The sequence below is a fragment of the Notolabrus celidotus genome, chromosome 6 (genome assembly GCF_009762535.1).
Source record: "Notolabrus celidotus isolate fNotCel1 chromosome 6, fNotCel1.pri, whole genome shotgun sequence".
In the NCBI taxonomy this organism is placed as follows: Eukaryota; Metazoa; Chordata; class Actinopteri; order Labriformes; family Labridae; genus Notolabrus; species Notolabrus celidotus.
Genome location: NC_048277.1, coordinates 36384397 through 36403886, shown reverse-complemented (window position 1 = coordinate 36403886; position 19490 = coordinate 36384397). Strand labels below are relative to the sequence as shown.

The following is a 19490-nucleotide window of genomic DNA, read 5'->3' as shown; positions in this document are numbered from 1 at the left end:
GCCTCAAGCGGATCCTCGATGAACTGCAGCTTTTAACACTTCCGCATTGGACTCATATTTTTAGACCGGAGGTTGCCGCTTGACCTCCATACGTCACTGGCCTGATTTGCATAATGCACATGCACATGAAAACATAGACAACAATGGGCCTTAAGGAACCATTTAGTTCCTTGAAGAGCTAAAAGTTCCTGGTACTTCCGGTCGAAAAGCACCTTTACTGTGAGGAACTTTTTACCAGTGATGATTTTGGCACCTCCTGAGGACAAAGTGTCGTCTCATTGCTCTGTTATTAATCTATACTTTTGTATTTTCTCTGATGTGTTGTCTTCTTCTTAAAACCCTTTTATTGTCCTTTAACACTTTTATTAATTTATTTAATTAACCCTCTTGTTATGTTGGGGGTCAAATTGACCCTTTTAAAAGTATATTTTAGGCAGTATATGCCTTCCAAACCAGCTAAATGCAGCATAAAAATCATGGCAGCATGTGACAGAAGAGGAGTCATGTTAATTTATCAATATCACGACATAGAAATAAAAAAATAAAAAAATAAAAAAATCTGTATGTCAAACTGTTGTATTTATATTTAGGGCTTTCCAATGTACATTAAAACAATTTTTAACATGAATTTTCATGAAAAGAATTAAAGAACACCAATGGACCAAATCTTGATTTGAATGGTTAGTAATGGAGTTAAAAATTAGATTTAAAACTATGTGTATTGGGATTTTTTGGGGGGTATCTGACATTTTTGGATAATTGAATATGCCCCGGGTCAAATTGACCCAGGAACATTATTGCTGTTCCAGAGAAACGAAAACAACAGGATGTAAAGTGGCATCAATGTTAGTTTCACTCTCTTACATATCCACCAAAAACTCCACAAGCTTTAAATAAATATAATATTGAAGCTCTTCACTGACTTAATTAAACACACTGGCAGAGTACAACTCCCCCCCACCCCCTGTAGGAATCCCACAGTACAGATGTTGCTGAAGCTAAACTCACATGCTTTTAGGGATTTTAGCATCGTTCTTTTGGGATGACGACACGTTGAGGATGGAGCAAAATGAGAAAGTTAAGACATTAACTGTTGTTGCACTTCAGCCTGAGGGAAGCATGAGAAGCAACTTTCTTGTTCATGCAATTCACCCAAAAACCACAGCTGTCCCGTCATGGTAGGGTAAGAAGTTTGGTTTTGGAATACCATCTGAGATTTGTAACAGATGTCACTGTAATCCTCCTGTTAGTCATATCACAGTGGTTCAGTTTATACATGGTGTGCATGGACACAGTTTCCAGTTCTCACACAGCACAATGAGTCAAAGAGGAGCGTTGAGAAGGTGGAAAGAACTGCCGTAGTTAATTATTTTAAGCACGAACAAATGGAAAAGCATTTGAGATGAATGAATCACACACTCCTCGGTTATTTCCTGTTCCCACAGACAGAGGGGCTTTCATACCTCAGAGGGCATGTGCGGCATTTCTAAATAATACCAGAGACTCTTGACTTTGTATTTCCATCTTAGCTAACGAGGCTGACGCAACAACCGAAAAACACATTAAATATCCTGAATCACACAGAATAGGAGTGTCAGTGAGTGTACAGTTAGGAGTTAGGGAAAAACACAGTGGCATTGAAGAGGGAGAGGAAAGGATGATAAACCCTCCTACTCGCTCTAACACTTCGTCCACTGTTCAGTGTGCAGTGGGAAAGAGCTGAACTTTATGTTTCCATTGATGGTTCCACTTTTCTTCAAACTTGTGGACCTGTAAGGTTTTAAAGTGGGTTTCAGTGTCTGTATTATCTTGTTCCAGCAGCATTAACACCAGTGGGGATATTTGGGTATTTTTCAGGTAACAATGACCCCCCTGCTTCTGCTGTGCGTGTCCTTGCCCCTCATCTTGGCAACAGTTTTGCCGAAAGACCATGATGGTGAGTACACTTTTGATACATTTTGTAACAGTTTAACTTCCACTGTAATTAGCTGAGCTCGTTTGTCTAATCACTCGTAGATATAGATGCTGGATCGATCCTTGGCCCCTCTTTTTTGTTTTGAACAGAAGCAAATCTGGTGCAACCCAGTGCTTCTGAAGCAGTCCTGACATTGCCTGATTGGGCTGAGAAAGCAAGTCCAGGCAATGTCAGTTCACATGTGAAATACCAAATAGTAGCTCTGCCAATCAGTCAATCAATCAATCTTTATTTATAAAGCGCCAAATCACAACAAACGTTCTCCTCAGACTCTTTCCAAACAGAAGTAGACCGTACTCCATGTTCTATTATTAACAAAGACCCAACATCAAGACCGGATCAGATCCAGTCCCCTCTTACAGACAGGACTCAGTCTGATCTCATCTTAATCCACCATGAGCAGAGCACTTTGCAGCATCTAGCAAGTTACAGTGGCAAGGACAAACTTCCTTTAACAGGCAGAAACCTCCAGCAGGACCAGACTCATGTTAGACACACATCTGCTGAGACCGTGTTGGAGAGAGGGATAGAGGGAGATGAAGAGAGAGAGAGATGATAGTGGGGAGACGGATAGTAGTAGTTGTAGCAGCTGGAGTCTGGCACGTCCACAGCAGCAGAGATCCAGAGGAACCTACGAGACAAGGGAGCTCAGGGACTCCAGAAAGGTCTAAGAAAAGAGAAAAGAGAGGGAGACCAGAAGAAAGAAAATGAGGAGAATAAATGGTGAAGGAATGACAGAAGGAAAGGACGGGGTAAGAAAAGGAGACATAAAAAATAAAGAAACATGGAAAAAACAAAGAGAGAAAGAAAGGATAGAAAGGACAAAGGAATGAAAGGAAAAAAGAATGAAAGGAAAAAGAATGAAAGAATGAAAGAAGAAGAAAGAAAGAAAGAAAGAAAGAAAGGAAAAAGTAATAAAAGAGAGAAAGAAGGAAGGAATGAAGAGAAAAAAGAGAAAGAAGAAAAGAAAGCCATAAAGAAAAGAAAGGATGAATGACAGACCTATAAAAGGAATCTACAGCCGAGATCCAGAGGAACCTACGAGACAAGGGAGCTCAGGGACTCCAGAAAGGTCTATGGTTAGTAACTTTAATGGGACAGGAAGAGTTAAAGTAAGAGACAGGCAGAGAGAGGAGAGAGAGGGAAAGACAGGATCCCAGTGTGTCAGTCCAAGCCTATAGCAGCATAACTTAGAGCTGGTCCAAGCCTGATCCAGCTCTAACTATAAGCTTCATCAAAAAGGAAAGTTTAAAGCCTACTCTTAAAAGTAGAGAGGGTGTCTGCCTCCCAGACCCTGACTGGTAGATGATTCCAAAGGAGAGGGGCCTGATAACTGAAGGCTCTACCTCCCATACTACTTTTAGAACTTTAGGTATGACAAGCAGGCCTACATGTTGGGAGCGTAGTGTTCTAGAGGGGTCATAGGGCACTTTGAGCTCTTTCAGATATGAAGGTGTCTGACCATTAAGAGCTTTGTAGGTCAGAGGAGATGTGCTCTCTCTTCCTAGCGTTAGTCAGTACTCGAGCTGCAGCTGAAGAGTCTTTAGAGACTCATTAGCGCAGCCTGATAAAAGGGAATTACAGCTGAGTAAAAAACAATAAAAAACTTACAAACTAACCTCAACCTTTCCTCCCTTAGACTTGGATGGCACATTGCGTGTCAGCATCCCAATGGAGATGCCTCTCCGTCCTCTGCTCGGCAGCAAAGTAGTCGTTCCATGCTACTTCCAGGACAACACGGTCAACGACCCCGGTGCCCCGACCATCGCCCCGCTCTCCCACCGCATCAAATGGTCCTACATCATCAAGGAGAAAGTCACCACCATCCTGGTCGCATCGGAGGGGAAAGTCCAAGTGGAGACGGAGTATTTGGACAGGGTGACGATGATCAACTACCCGCTGGTGCCCACCGATGCCACCATGGAGATAACGGAGCTCAGGTCCAAAGATTCTGGCACCTACCGCTGCGAGGTGATGCACGGCATTGAGGACAACTACGACACCGTGGACATCCTGGTTCAGGGTATGCTTGGGAAACAGAAAGTCATAATTTACTCACCACAGTGTATCAATATTGTTCATATATAGAGCAACAAAAACCAACAATTCTTTTGCTGTAGTCCTCTTAAAGTCAAGGTTATCAGGGTGAGCTTTTCCCCCTTTACTTTCTCCATATTTCCCTCAAGGAAGACGCTCAAAAATACACACATGCCTTGCTTCTTAAGACATCTTCTTTGACTGGTTGTTAGGTTGAGTGTACAAAAGTAACCAAAGTTCATCATGGCTCTCCTGCTTCATACAAAGTTTTTATGTCACAGGTATCGTGTTCCACTACCGAGCCATCTCCACGCGCTACACCCTGACCTTTGAGAAAGCCAAAGCAGCCTGTATCCAGAACAGTGCCAGCATCGCAACTCCAGCTCAGCTCCAGGCGGCGTACGATGACGGATACCACCAGTGTGATGCTGGATGGCTCTCTGATCAGACCGTCAGGTAGGGTCCGTTCATCCATCTGACATTTGTGAAGGACATATACCAGGTGAAATGGAGAGGAAGCACGCAAAAGTACTGATCATAACCACGGGAAAGTGTACCAGTATGTATTTGGACAGTTGGAAGATAATGAGATAAACCTCAGAAACTACAGAATGGGAAGTGGATTCAAACCCAATGTTTAATGTGGTTATTGGATGACAGGTTGACTCATTTAGCCACATTGCGGCAGGGATCAAGGTTGTCAGTAGGGCGAGTGGGCGTGTCCTTTAACATCGTCTGAATATGGCGGCAGAGCCTGAGGCCAAGTCTAGGAAAGTTCTTGGAGCTGTCCAGAGAAGTCAGAAAACACATCCAGTGATTACGCCAACATGCATCTCGTCTTCTAAACTTTGCCAAGGTTTAGTACAGACATCCAACATTGTAACATTATATGTTTGTATTAAAATACAGTTCAGCATAATAGGTCTCCTTTAAGTTAGACAGAGTTCTCAGGCACCAAAATGGTCGTACACAACCCACCAAACCCCACCGATTGACCCCTATGCTCAGCTCTCAGGGGAGTTCTCACGGTAGATGGTTGTCCACCATTGGGTCTGGTTCTGTTTAAGGTTTCTGCCTTTTAAAAACAGGGTTTCTCTTTGCTACTGTTTCCAAGAGCTTGCATACGTGGAAATTTATTTATTTATCGATGCAGTCCAATTCACAGGGACTTATCCCAGGAGGGGACAGCCGCAGCACCGATTTCCAACATACACACACATATACACATTAAAGGGATATTTCATTTCTATTGAAGTGGGGTTGTATGAGTTTTATGTTACTAGTAATGAGAACCTCCAGGGACAAACATCACGCAAGGTAGGCTACAGATTTCAGCAGATGGGGCCATGTAATTTAGCTACTTTTGAAAGACTCTTTTTTTTCAGCACTTTACTTTTCCACCAGAAAGCCTGTTTGTTTTTGCACTATTTGTGGATGCAACACATTCGTGCTCTGCCGCCTGTAGCCTAGTTTGTGTGCCGTTTGTCCCAGCAGTTTCTCAAGAGGGGCCAAGCTGACCGGCATCTGTTTTGGCTAGTACAATTACTAGTGACCAGGGGCGTGTCCAGAACTTTTTGACCGGGGTGGCCCAACTGAGGCTCTCACATAGGCAGGGGTGGCCAGTGCATTTACAAATAAATAAGATTTACCCTTTCTGTCTTCACAACCTACTTTCATTAAAGTATTAAACAGTTCTTATATCCCCTTTGACTTAAAAAAAAAACACGACGAAGTGTCATAAATCTTCTAAGCTTAATTCTTTAAGGACTTATAAAAGATGTTTTTTCAAAGTCACATTTGACGGCACTAAAAAAGAAATCTACTGTCAGCATTTTAACTCATCCCAAATTATAGGTTGTAACAGAAACCCTGCCTCTGAAGAGACAAACAGCCAATCATAGTTTAGGATTTTGGGGTGGCCAATTGGATATCAAGGGGTGCCAGTGCCACCCTTGGCCACCCCTCTGGACACGCCACTGCTAGTGACATAAAACTCATAGAACCCCATTTCAAAAATACTGAAATGTCCCTTTAATATACTAATAGATTTGCGATAAAGGAAAGAACTGTGAATCCCCTGACTGACATCTGTCTTGACCTTTCAAGGTACCCCATCCAGGAGCCTCGTGAGCGCTGCTACGGAGACAAGGAGACCTTCCCTGGCGTGAGAACATATGGCGTGAGAGATGCTAACGAGACCTACGACGTGTACTGCTTCGCTGAGAAGATGTCAGGTAAACTCATCTGACGGAGTCCCACAGCTGCAGTCTGTCACGTTCGTTGTCTTTGACTCCCCTCCTCTCTCCTCCCCAGGCAGAGTCTTCTACTCCATGTCTGTGGAGAAGTTCACCTTCTATGAAGCTGGGGATCAGTGCACCAAACTTGGGGCCCGCCTTGCGAGCACCGGAGAGCTTTACCTGGCCTGGCAGGCTGGCATGGATGTGTGCAACGCTGGCTGGCTGGCAGACAGGAGTGTGCGTTACCCCATCAACATCGCCAGACCCCAGTGTGGAGGGGGGCTCCTCGGAGTGAGGACCGTCTACCTGTTCCCTAACCAGACAGGATACCCCTACCCAGACTCCCGCTATGATGCCATCTGCTTCCAAGGTAAATCCCTCATGGACACATGAAGAACAGTCTACTCTGAGATCCATGAGCATCTTGTGATACTAAATGTGATGTTTAGTGTATTTCATGGAGGATCATCTCGCTGATGTGACCCCCTCCTGTAAATCCAGAGTTTGTCAGCAAACCTTCAAAGCTGAGAAACTCATCAGTCGTTAATGCATTTTGTTTCCTCAGCTGGTGAGGATGAAGGTTCCGTCCTCGTAAGGACCACTCCTTTCCCAGACATCATTCGCATCTCACCTGGCTCAGCTATATACCCAGGTATCATCCCCACCCCTGTACAGGAGGAGGGCAAAGGCGATGAAGTCCAAACCCTTTCCCCACTGCCGGTGCCCCCGAGTGCGACAGACACTTTCACTAGAGTGACTCCGATTGTACCTGAGCCTGGTTTGGGTCTGACTGACATTTACGCCGCCATGGGACCCACAGGTATGACAACCATTAGGAAGTACGAGAAGCATCACAACAGCAGCTTGAAGCACAGCAACGATCATTCAATTGGACCTTACACCTTTCTAATGCTCAAGTGTTTGGTGTTCTTCCCTCCCTCTCATGGCCCAGGTGTGGTGTTCCACTACAGACCCATCACCGGTCGCTACACTCTGACCTTTGTGGAGGCTGCCAGAGCCTGCCAGAGTATCGGGGCAGTCATTGCCAGCCCTCAGCAGCTGCAGGCAGCCTTTGAGAAAGGCCTGCACCAATGTGATGCGGGCTGGCTCCGTGACCAGTCAGTCAGGTGAGGGGGCGGTATGTGGTTCATGTGAGATAAACCAATATATCAATACGAAGATGTTTCCCATAGATGAATAACTGTTTCCCAAATAACTTGAGAACCCAAAATCAAGAGCTACACATGATGCTTTCCTTTGTGCTGTACCTACATCCTCTTTCTTTTTCAGGTATCCCATCGTGTCACCCAGAGAAAACTGTGCCGGCAATCTGCCCCACCTCCCAGGAGTCAGGTCCTACGGCCTGAGACCAGCTGGCGAGCACTACGATGTATTTTGTTACGTAGAACGCCTGCAAGGTGAGATCAAATCAACTTCAGCATCTTTCCACCTACTTAGGGTGTAAATTACAAGTATTTTCCGTGATCGCGATCGTTAATAATCGATTAATCATTAAAAAAAACATTTACGTTTCCCTTCAAAAATAATGCCAAATGCGTTTTTCCCCCTGAATCAAATTTCCCTTCATGACACAATGTATATAACTGAAAGTATTGAATATCTACAGATCATATTGAGGCGTTCAAAACATTAAACACGCTGAATATCAACATGTGGAGCAGGCTCATAATCTCCACGGACACACAGTCATAAAAGTGAAGGCTCAGACTTCAACAAGGGAACTGAACAGAAACATATTTCAGACGCACAGAGTCCAGTTTTCTGTCTACTCGTTCTTATTGAGTAAAATGAGCATGTTTACGTGCTCAGGTGTCAGCCGGGAGCGAAACTGGGTCACAATCAGTCCGGCTGCGGATAAAGAAAGCGCTCGTGGAGACCTGTCACTCAGCCACAGTTAGGGTTGCCACTTTCCAAGCAGAAAAATAAAGGACACCCCTGGCAGTGTGGGGGGGGGGGCTCTACGGGGGCATGACCACCAATGGCCTAATAGTGGGGTGGGGCACCAGTTGTGGTAAATCATAATGAAGACATTTTTTAAATACCATATTAGTTAAAGTTTGAAGTACTTTATAACACACTGTTTTTCAGAAAATATCTGCAAATATAAACTGTGTAAAAGCAGATACAGCAATTAAATACACATCACACAACTTGAGTAAATGCTTACACTAGTTAACTCCCTAGAGACATTTTCTTTCCAATTTTGGAATCACTGAGTATCTTCTGATTAAGTTTGTGTCCACAGTCTGAACTGTTGTAGCTGAGGTTGTGCTTGACTGTGTGGTACACCTGTGTCAACTCAGTGAGCAACACCTTCAGTCAGCTGATTCACATCGAAACATGCTTTAGATGTAAAACCCCTCCCTGAAAGCTGAATGAAATATAAGACCACATGATGTTTGATTCATGTGATAGAAAATCGAAACCAAAAAAATGTGTTTGAGTAAGTTCTTAACAATCAATGAATCGCTAATCGATTGATTGTTGACATCCCTACCACCTACCTATCTACTGTATCCACCCTCTTCTTCATGTTTGTGAACGCCTCCGTTCTTCTTCCAGGCGAGGTCTTCTTCACCAGCGACTACGACAGCTTCTCCTTTGAGGAAGCTGTGCAGCATTGTCAGAAACTCAACACCACCCTGGCCAACACTGGACAGCTGTACGCTGCCTGGAACCAAGGCCTTGATAAGTGCCGTCCAGGCTGGCTGATGGACCGCAGTGTGCGCTACCCCATCACCACCCCCAGGTCCCACTGTGGAGGCGGTCAGGTTGGAGTCCAAATCATCTACGCCTACCCCAACCAGACGGGATTCCCTGACGAGCACTCACGATACGATGCTTACTGTTTCAAAGGTAAGAAAGTTTACCTTACGTTAGGCTGAGTCAGCATTTCCAATATGGTGACTGCAATCGTTTGGCTTCTGCAGAGACCAAAGTTCAAAGTTCAAAGTCTTCTTTATTGTCAAAAACTGCAGTATGCACCAGACATACAGAGGATTTGATATTACGTTTCTCTCTCAGAACAACAACAACAGATAAACATAGGAAAGCTAGAAAAAGATAAGCTGAAATTAAAATGAGTAAGCTAATAAAAATAATAAAATACAGTTTAAAACAGTGCAAAAACTTTGCTATAGTGCAATTTAAAATCAAAGTGAGTGTGCGTTTCAGTCCTGAGGATGACAGACCTCAGCGTTGATTTGGGGGGGGGTCAGTGACCGGGTTAAGTCTGTGAAGGGGGCACTATGGGAAGAGGGGGCAAAACAGGGAGAGAGTTCAGCATCCTGACTGCCTGGTGGATAAAACTGTCCCTCAGTCTGCTGGTTCTGGTTCTGGCCTGGAGACTGCGTAGTCTCCTTCCTGATGGCAACAGGCTGAAGAGGCTGTGAGACGGATGGGAGGGGTCGCCTGCTATGCTCAGGGCTTTTTCGGGTGAGGCGGGAAGAGTAAATGACATGGAGGGAGGGGAGAGAGGCACCAACAATCTTCTCAGCTGTTCTCACGATGCGCTGGAGGTTCGTTCGGCAGGACGCAGTGCAGGCCCCCGTACCACACAGTGACGAAGCACTCCAAAGATCTGTATTTAGAACACTGGAGAAACCAAACAAAGACCCAAAGTAGAATTAATTGTTATTTGACCCTAAACCGTGATTATAAATGATCTGAATATCTGTACAGTGTCAGAGATGCAGACATGGCTGCCCAGAGAGGAGCGTCTATGTGCTCACTGCTCTACAGGGGTCATAGAGACAGAGATGCACTTCCTCCTCCACTGCAGGAAGTTCTCTTTTCTAAGAGATTCCCACTACAGGGAAATTACTAAAATGGTACCAAACTTCCCAACATGAACCCCAGAAGAGAAACTGTCACTTCTCCTGGGGGAAGGGTCAGCAGCTCCTCTGGCTGCTAAATATGTGTCTGCCTGTCACAGCCTGAGGGACGCACCATCCCATAATATCTGATTTTAGGTGAAGGTTTTATGAGCATACCGCATCAAGTGAGGACATTGAGATATGCTGTATGGGTGACACCATCGTTCATTAATGCGTGTAAAATATGTAATGAATATATATGTAATGTATGTGTATGAATTTTATGTGCTTTGGCAACAACATGTCTTTGTTCATGCCAATAAAGCAAATTGAATTGAATTGATGTTGCTTAATGTGTGATGTCACTGACAATAAGTCCATGTTTTATAGTCCTTGGTGCCAACACTCTGTGGGACTGGTCTTAACCATGTTTGGTCTTTTTCAGCTGGGAGTGGGGTCGTACATGTCGAGACAGAAACTAGGGTGAACGTGAGCACAGTGACCGTGGATGTCATCGACAAAACAACAGTCACCGTTGATCATTGGGCTCCGACAGGTAACCACGATGCATGAACTCTGTTCTCTGAAATCCTTAAGTCCTTGTCTTGGCTTGTTTTATAAATGGTCCTTATATCACCACATCTCTGTTTTGTTCCTTCTGTTTTTAGTTGAAACCACTGTGCACTACAATGAAACTGAATTTGAGGTAAATGTTACAACAATAGAGGAGTACATCAACGAGACAACCATCACTACTCAACAAGTTGTTCCTACTGGTAAGACAGCTGGGAATACACAATAAACACATTTTGTCACTTCTCTGAACACCTCTAATCCTTTCTTCTTTGTACCCTTTCCACCAGTGAAAACAATTTTACCACCATACCATGTTGATGTGTCCGGCTCGGGTTCAGCCGACCATTCAGCCAGCGGAGAGCTCCCAGGAGAGCCCGGTTCCTCCAGTGGCAGTGGAGAGTCCTCTGGATCAGGGCAGGAGATCCTATTCAGCGGACGCACTGACATGTTCTCTGGAGATCACTCGGCGTCTGGACATCCACAGGAGGCAGAAGGGGAAAGCTCTGTTCTCTTCACATCTGGACAACAGGGCAGTGCATCCGGATCTGGGGAGAGGCTGGACATACCACACTCTGGTTTCGGTGTATCAGGATCAGGTTACAGCAGTGGAAGTGGAGAAGTCAGCGGTGGCAGTGGAGATACGGTGATCATCATGGTGGATGGTGAGATGGTGGAGGTGACGAGAACCGACCGAAAACCCACTCAGCAGGAGTTAGGCGGCGGAGGTATTGACTCCAGTGGGGTGTCCTTGGGATCAGGCATGTCAGGATCAGGAGATCTGTCCGGGACCGGCTCTGGATTTTCTGGCATCTCATTTATAGACCACAGTGCCGTCGACCTCACCGTCCAGTCGTCCGGAGAGCAGGAGGTGTCTGGATATCGCCCCTTCCATAGCGGCTTCTCAAGCGGTTTCCCATCTGGTGTCTCGATCAGCGGCTCTGCGTCTGGGGACTCTTTCCAGCACCGGGGTGACGTCATCTACCTTACAGACATGGATTTGATGGAGGTGACAGAGCCTCCACAGGTCAGGCTCCCTGAGCAGGGCAGGGGCGTGGTGGAGGTCAGCGGAGAAGGAAGCGGCTCAGGGATCCACCATGAATTCAGCGGCTCCACGGACCAAAGAATGCATCTGTCAGGAAGCGGAGACCAGGGGACCCCATCTGAGTACACTTCCAGTGTTGACCATTCAGGGCTTGGCCAGGACAATCAGGAACGACATTCAGATTACGTGACCCCCGACACGACCTACACCAGTCCAACCACAGCACCATCAGTGTCATTAGCAACCCCTTCTGTAGTTGAGCAGCCTGAAGTTGTTGAAGGTACGTGGTTAAGATGATTAACAGATATTATCTTACATCAAAAGGTTAAAAATTCAATGTGTGCATGCTCCAAATCTTTTAAACTGGAGCTACACAATCCCTCAAAATATACAAAATAAAGTCCTTGTTGTTCAACCGTTCTGCGACAGTGCTGCAAGGGAGCTTTGCTGTCTTGTTTTCTTTGTACTTCTACACTGAAGTGCACAACAGCGTCATTTTGTTGTCCCAGTTCTTCAGTGTTATGGAAGCAAAAGAGGCATGCACATCAGCAAGCAGTGCCAGCTTTGCATACACATTAATTCAGACACACATGGTCCCATATAGCAAAATTGGTCTGGCCCAGTTCTAGCCCACAATACACTTAGACTCGGCCAACATACCGCAAAGAATGACGGCCCTCAAAGGTGACATATCATGCAAAATTGACTTTTTAATGGTTCTCTCCCTGAAATATGTGTCCCTGTCTACAAACCCCCCGAAACTGAAAATTCTGCCCCTGTTCTGATTTCTCCACCTTTCTGTAAATGTGTGCTGAAACCAGCCGTTTCAGTTTTCAGTGTTTTTCATACGTCACAACGCCATCCGGTCTGTAACAGGAAGTCAGAGCTCGGAGCTTGTTCAGCCCATAGACTGTATAAAATACAACTCAACCCCTCCTCCGTTTTTCATTCCCTGCACACATGTGTGCTAACAAGGAGCTTAGGAGGGAGGCATGCTAGTTGTAGGCTGTCTTAATAAACACAAAGGTCGGTTTTACTCCCCAGGCCTGCAGATTTGAAGATCTAGTGGATGATTTTTATTTGTCATGGAAAAGTGCTAGCGCTAGTTAGCATAGCCACATAGCTACATGTTTGTAGCTGTGTACCAAGACACACGTCGACATGCTGACAAATGAAACAACAAGAAACACTAAATCTGTGACCAATGGTTCAGAAAGGTCCTGCTGCAGGCGCCTCTCCGTCAGGATCAGATTCTGGATCAGATTTAGAGGGTTGAAGTAACGCGGGTCTGTGAGCAGCCGTGTATATTCAGCCAACATGTAACATTAGATCAACGTGCTGGAGAGCCGAGGCCACACCCACTTCCTGAGGGGGCGTGGTCAGAGAGCTCATTCTCATTTAAAGGCACAGACACAGAAAACAGAGCATAATATGTCACCTTTAAGTGGCCCAGATATAGTTTACCAGAGACGGCCCACACATGGGCCAGCTTAATCAAAAGCTCGGCCCAGATGTGGCATGGACAGATCTGGGCCACATAAACAAAGCCACAATCGGGCCAGATGTGGCATGCCATCATATATACAATGCCATCATTGCCAGACCTGGTCCACATCCGGTTGACATACCACTTGCCATGCCAGCAGTCAGCCAACGGTGCCACCTTGACGCCAGATCTGGCCCAGACCTATCAGACCAATTTTGCTATGTGGGGTGCTGTTCTGTTCGGTTTACAGACGCCATCGTGACTCCTATTACTGCCTGTTACTCCCACTAGAACGACTTCACCCACCATTACACCTCTGTGCATTTTACATTAAAAATAAGGCATAACTGTCCCCTCTTGTCAAGGCGATGTAAAAGTGGCTAATGTTTCTGTCTCTCTTCTGTCAGACTCTGTAGACCTTTGTGATCCAAACCCCTGCAGATCAGGATCCTGCACTGTGCAGGGAGACATCGCAGTGTGTCAGTGTCCTACCGGTTTCACTGGCGAAGACTGCTCAACGCGTAAGACAACCTTTACACCTTTGCATAATGAACACAGCAGAAGATACAGACATGGAAATTCAATCATTTCTATAAGTAGTTCTTGCTCACCTGCTCTGGGATGTGAATGTTTCTATGTGTAGGTGTGCAGGGCTGTGCCGACGGATGGTTGGAGTTCATGGGCAGCTGTTACCTCCACTTTGCGGAGAGAGACACCTGGTCTGAGGCGGAGCAGCGCTGTCAGGAGCTGAACTCCCACCTGGTCAGCATCGGGTCCCAGGAGGAGCAGCAGTTCGTCAACTGTGAGTAGCTGTGTGTGCTTTTAAAGTTTTAAAGGCTGTAAAAGCATTTAGAGCCTATAAACGTTTTTAATGCCTGTCCAGTTTTAATGAATGAACACTTGCTGGTTTCATGAGAGGGAATGGAGAGAGGGATCTGACTCTGTAAGGAGAGCTAATGTGTCAGAGAGTGGGGGATGCTCTTGTGGTTATGGCATCATCATGTATATTCTTATTTAAAGCTAAAATCTGTTCTGTGTGCATGCAGCCAATGGTCAGGACTACCAGTGGATCGGACTCAACGACAAAGATGTGCAGAACGAGTTCCGGTGGACAGACGGAAGTCCTCTGGTGAGTTTGGTTCCGACACGATTGGACAATTGTAATCCTCTTTGTGCCTGCCTCACTACACCTGCCCTAAAACACCACCTACAATGCTGCTGCAAGGCTTTTAGCATGAGTGTATCATAAATATTTAGCACAAGGAGATTGTTTCTTGAGTCAGCAGCTCCTAAGCTTTGGAATACATCAATCAATCAACCTTTATTTGTATAGCGCCAAACAAACGTTATCTCATGACATACAGAGCAGGTCGAGACCCAACTTCAAGACAGGGTAAGACTCAGTCTGACCCCACCTTAATCCACCATGAGCGTTGCACTTTGCAGTATTTAGCAAGTTACAGTGGCGAGGACAAACTTCCTTTAACAGGCAGAAACCTCCAGCAGGACCAGACTCATGTTAGACACACATCTGCTGAGACCGTGTTGGGTCTTGAGAGAGGGATAGAGGGGGGTAAGAGAGAGAGAGATGATAGTGATGAGATGAGTAGTAGAGGCTGTTGCCGCTGGAGTCCAGCACGTCCGTTTCAGCAGGAGGACATCTACGGCAGCTCAGAGGGACCTACGAGACAAGGGAGCTCAGGGACTCCAGAAAGGTCTATGGTTAGTAACTTAAATGGGACAAGCAGAGTTAAAGTAAGTGATGAGGGGGTTGGGGGGAAGGGGCTGAGCTAGGATCCCAGTGTGTCAGTGCGCCAGTTCCCCCGGCAGTCTAGGCCTATAGCAGCATAACAAAAGCTGGTCCAAGCCTGATCCAGCTCTAACTATAAGCTTTATCAAAAAGGAAAGTTTGAAGCCTACTCTTAAAAGTAGAGAGGGTGTCTGCCTCCCGGACCCTGACTGGTAGATGATTCCAAAGGAGAGGGGCCTGATAACTGAAGGCTCTACCTCCCATACTAGTTTTAGAACTTTAGGTATGACAAGCAGGCCTGCATGTTGGGAGCGTAGTGTTCTAGAGGGGTAATAGGGTGCTATGAGCTCTTTAAGAAACAAGGGTGCCTGATTTTTAAGGGCTTTGTAGGTTAAAAGAAGGACATCAGACTTCAACCAGATCTGCATCCGGTCCGTCTCCGATCTGCTGCGGTCCGGCTCCGTGCTCTCTCATCCGTCAACACCCACCGGTTGCCTTTTCAGGACGGGGCACGGAGCAGGACCGCCGGACAGCTGGAGTCATGTGACCGAGGTTTCAAGGATTCTCCTCCTCCTCTCCTCATCCATGTTGTCCTTGTCGTCCTCTTGATCTGCTCTGTTGAGATTGATGCGTCGTGCTCCGGCATCCGGCATAACATAGAAGTCTTGTGTATCTGATCTGGAGGACTCCGACCTGCTGGATCAGAGACGGAAAGCAACGGAGCGGATCCAGTGGAAGTTAACACATTGACTACAATAGAAACCTATCAGATCTGGGGCAGTGACGGATCAGAGACAGACCGGACATGGATCTGGTGGAATTTGGCCGGTAGTCAGCCAAAAACCAGTCCCCCTTAGATTTACCTGCTGTTTTGTACCAAATCCACATATTAAACCGGTCATTTTGAAAATAGAGCTTAAACTCTTCTATTAAAAAAAGAAAACCCCGTCCATACCAGGGTGGATTTATTTTGAAATGGTTGAAAACGACCACATCAGCATGCCAGACAGGCAGATGGCTAAGGTGTGTAATCAGTCCATGTCAAACAACGTAGAAGAACATATGAACAATAATTGCCAGGCGCAAGTTGAGATAATGACATCAGCATTTCCTGAAACTTCAACACAAATACAGACGAAACACAGTTTTTAAAAATCTCCACCTTGGTATTTTGGAAAATCTGTTTTCAGCGACCTGAAACTTTGTCTTCATCAGCCGTCTTTTAACTTTCTCAGGCCTTTGAGAACTGGAGGCCCAACCAGCCGGATAACTACTTCAACTCTGAAGAGGACTGCGTGGTGATGATCTGGCACGAGGGTGGACAGTGGAATGACGTGCCCTGCAACTACCACCTTCCCTTCACCTGCAAGACTGGCCCAGGTAGGCCTACTGGGTTTAAAGATACTGATACCCGGAAATGTGTCACTCTAAAAATAAATGAATAAATGAATTAATCTGAAACATCTTTAAGACCCCTCAGATTGAACCCTGACGCTGGAACAAGAACCTTCATTGTTTTTTTATAATCTTTTTTCAGTCATGTGCGGAGCGCCCCCTCAGGTGGAGCACGGCCGCCCGATGGGCAGCAGCAGCAGAGCGCGCTACCCCGTCGACTCTATAGTCCGCTATCAGTGTGATGCAGGCTACACACAGCGCCACATGCCTGTCATACGCTGTATGCCAGATGGTCAGTGGGAGGAGCCTCAGGTGGAGTGTACAGAAGGTGAGGTTGGGAAATACTTAAAGGTGACATATCATGTAAAATTGACTTTTTAATGGTTCTTTACCTGAAATATGTGTCCCTGTCTACAAACCCCCCGAGAATTAAAAAAATCCATTCTGCCCCTGTTCTGATTTCTCCACCTTTCTGTAAATGTGTGCTGAAACCAGCCGTTTCAGTTCTCAGTGTTTTTGTTACGTAACAACAATATCTGGTCTGTCACGGAGTCAGAGCTCGGAGCTTGTTCAGCCCATAGACTGTATAAAATAATACTGAATCCCCCCTCCGTTTTTCATTACCTGCACAAATGTGTGCTAACAAGGAGCTTAGGAGGGAGGCATGCTAGTTGTAGGCTGCATTTATAAATACAAAGGTCGGTTTTACTCCCCACGTCTGCAGATTTGAAGATCTAGTGGATGATTTTTATTTGTCATGGAAAAGTGCTAGCGCTAATTAGCATAGCCACATAGCTACATGTTCATCGCTACAGCTACAGCTATCTAGCTGTAGCTCTAGCTGTAGCTCTAGCTGTAGCTCTAGCTGTAGCTCTAGCTGTAGCTCTAGCTGTAGCTCTAGCTGTAGCTCTAGCTGTAGCTCTAGCTGTAGCTCTAGCTGTGTACCAAGACACACGTCGACATACTGACAAGTAAAACAACAAGAAACACTAAATCTGTGACCAATCCTTCAGAAAAGGTCCCGCTGCCTTTCTGGCAGAGGTCGGTTTTACTCCCCACGTCTGCAGATTTGAAGATCTAGTGGATGATTTTTATTTATCATGGATAAGTGCTAGCGCTAGTTAGCATAGCCGCATAGCTACATGTTGGTAGCTGTGTACCAAGACACACGTCGACATACTGACAAATAAAACAAGAAGAAACACTAAATCTATGACCAATGGTTCAGAAAGGTCCTGCTGCAGGCGCCTCTCTGTCAGGATCAGATTCTGGATCAGATTTAGAGGGTTGAAGTAACGTGATCTCTGAGCAGCCGTGTATATTCAGCCAACATGTAAACATTAGATCAACGTGCTGGAGAGCCAAGGGCACATCCACTTCCTGAGGGGGCGTGGTCAGAGAGAAAACAGACAGGCAGACCAAAATCTGATTTCAAAGTGTTTTTTTGAGCATAAACTTTAAAGACATGTTTTGGGGACCTCTTAGACCAATATATGTTGATGAAAAAAGCGTGATATGTCACCTTTAAATGTAGAAAAGCTTGGCTTGGTCCAAGTTTAAGAATGCAAATCTTTGATTTCTGCTGATTTTGAATACGTATACGTCAAACCACCTTTAGCGATACACGTTCAGCCTTCAGTTTGTTTTCTTGTGGTCCATTTATTTCTGACATCATGCCCGGAGTTTGAAGCTCGATGTTGTTATAATGTACCAATAGAAGACTTTGCTAAATGTGAATAAGTATTCCATAAGACAGAAGCAAAGGTCAGACAACAGCTGGAGAGAGCGGTCAGCAGCTTAAAAGATGATGTTACATTAGTGTGTAACAGGGTTACATGCTTATAATCCTGCTACCCACTAAGATCTTAAACAAATTGACACTAAATATTGATTCAAAGATGATTTTATTGATTTAAAATTTAGATTGAGATTTTTTTTTTTAATCACAGAATCCTCAGTTGTTAGCATTCTACAGATTTTAATCGTCCTTCTTGCAGCACAAACAAACATCAAACTTAACATTTCAGAGGAAGTTCAACTCAACTTTATTTATAAAGCACCTTTTTATACAGAGACAGAAAACAACAGAGATAGGTAAAATAATAAACGACATAATCAGAAAAAATGCTTTAAAATAAAATAAGAAGGGTTTATTTGCAAAAGCTGATAACTCCGTTTTTATACATTTTCAAAAAACACATTTCTTTTTAATAAACATATTTAATGAAATTACATTTTTAAGATGCCTTAAATTAATAATGTAATTTTCACTTATTCAAAGCCACCCAACTGCAGTTGATTGATTATATCTAAAGCTAGTTATAGAAAAAATGTTTTTTTTAAACTATTTGACATTTTTTTTAAAGTGAGAAAATGAACTCTTTTTATTAATTTCAGTAATTTTATTGTATTACAATGAAATAATTAAATAAAAAATGAGAATAGAAAGAAAAATTAAAAATCAGTTAAAGTTAAAAGGATCAGATAAATACAAGAAATATATATATAACTAAATGAATGTTGTTAAAACAATTGTTATGGGGCGCTGGTGGCCTAGTGGTCTAAGCACCCCACATACAGAAGCTATAGTCCTCATCCCAGGGGTCGCCGGCACCAGATAAATACAAGAAATAAATATATAACTAAATAAATGTTGTTAAAACAATTGTTATGTTGTTATATATATATATATATTAAAATAAAAATAAGAAATAATAAAAAAACACAATCATAAAAATGCTTTAAAATAAAATAAAATAAAATAAATAAGGGTAGAAAGAAAAATTAAAAAATGAGTGAGTTAAAAAGGATCAGATAAATGCAAAAAATAAATATTTAACTAAATAAGTGTTGTTAAAAAAACAATAATAATAATAATAATTATAATAATTAGTTAAAACATTAGGGTACAAATATATAATAATCATTTAGCTGAACATTTCCATTGGAGGTCACAGGATTGCAGGACTGGATCCTCTCAAAAAGTTGCATGTTGTTTAGCAATGTAGCATGCTAACAAGAACAAACGTTTTAGCCACAGTGTCAACAAGCAGTGATAAAATGTGCCGTATGTCTGTTGTGTTGCTCTTGTTGGTGAGAGTTAATAACCATTGTCAGGCCGCAAGCTTATAGGGTTAATAAACCGCCTGAAGCTAA

General features: G+C 44.3%; 1 protein-coding gene across 1 annotated transcript in view; it reads left to right on the top strand.

Moving 5' to 3' along the window:
• The window catches only part of acanb (aggrecan b), a 30259-nt gene that overhangs the window by 7581 nt on the left and 3188 nt on the right, over positions 1–19490 (top strand). Inside the window, exons 2-18 of the mRNA XM_034686704.1 lie at positions 1858–1936; positions 3615–3998; positions 4294–4468; positions 6119–6246; positions 6326–6619; positions 6815–7069; positions 7202–7376; positions 7540–7667; positions 8833–9126; positions 10531–10641; positions 10754–10861; positions 10949–11983; positions 13597–13710; positions 13833–13991; positions 14236–14318; positions 16175–16319; positions 16477–16662. Of these exons, the coding sequence (XP_034542595.1) occupies positions 1864–1936; positions 3615–3998; positions 4294–4468; positions 6119–6246; positions 6326–6619; positions 6815–7069; positions 7202–7376; positions 7540–7667; positions 8833–9126; positions 10531–10641; positions 10754–10861; positions 10949–11983; positions 13597–13710; positions 13833–13991; positions 14236–14318; positions 16175–16319; positions 16477–16662 (3847 nt within the window). The 5' untranslated portion in view covers positions 1858–1863. The remainder of the gene's footprint in view (positions 1–1857; positions 1937–3614; positions 3999–4293; positions 4469–6118; positions 6247–6325; positions 6620–6814; positions 7070–7201; positions 7377–7539; positions 7668–8832; positions 9127–10530; positions 10642–10753; positions 10862–10948; positions 11984–13596; positions 13711–13832; positions 13992–14235; positions 14319–16174; positions 16320–16476; positions 16663–19490) is intronic.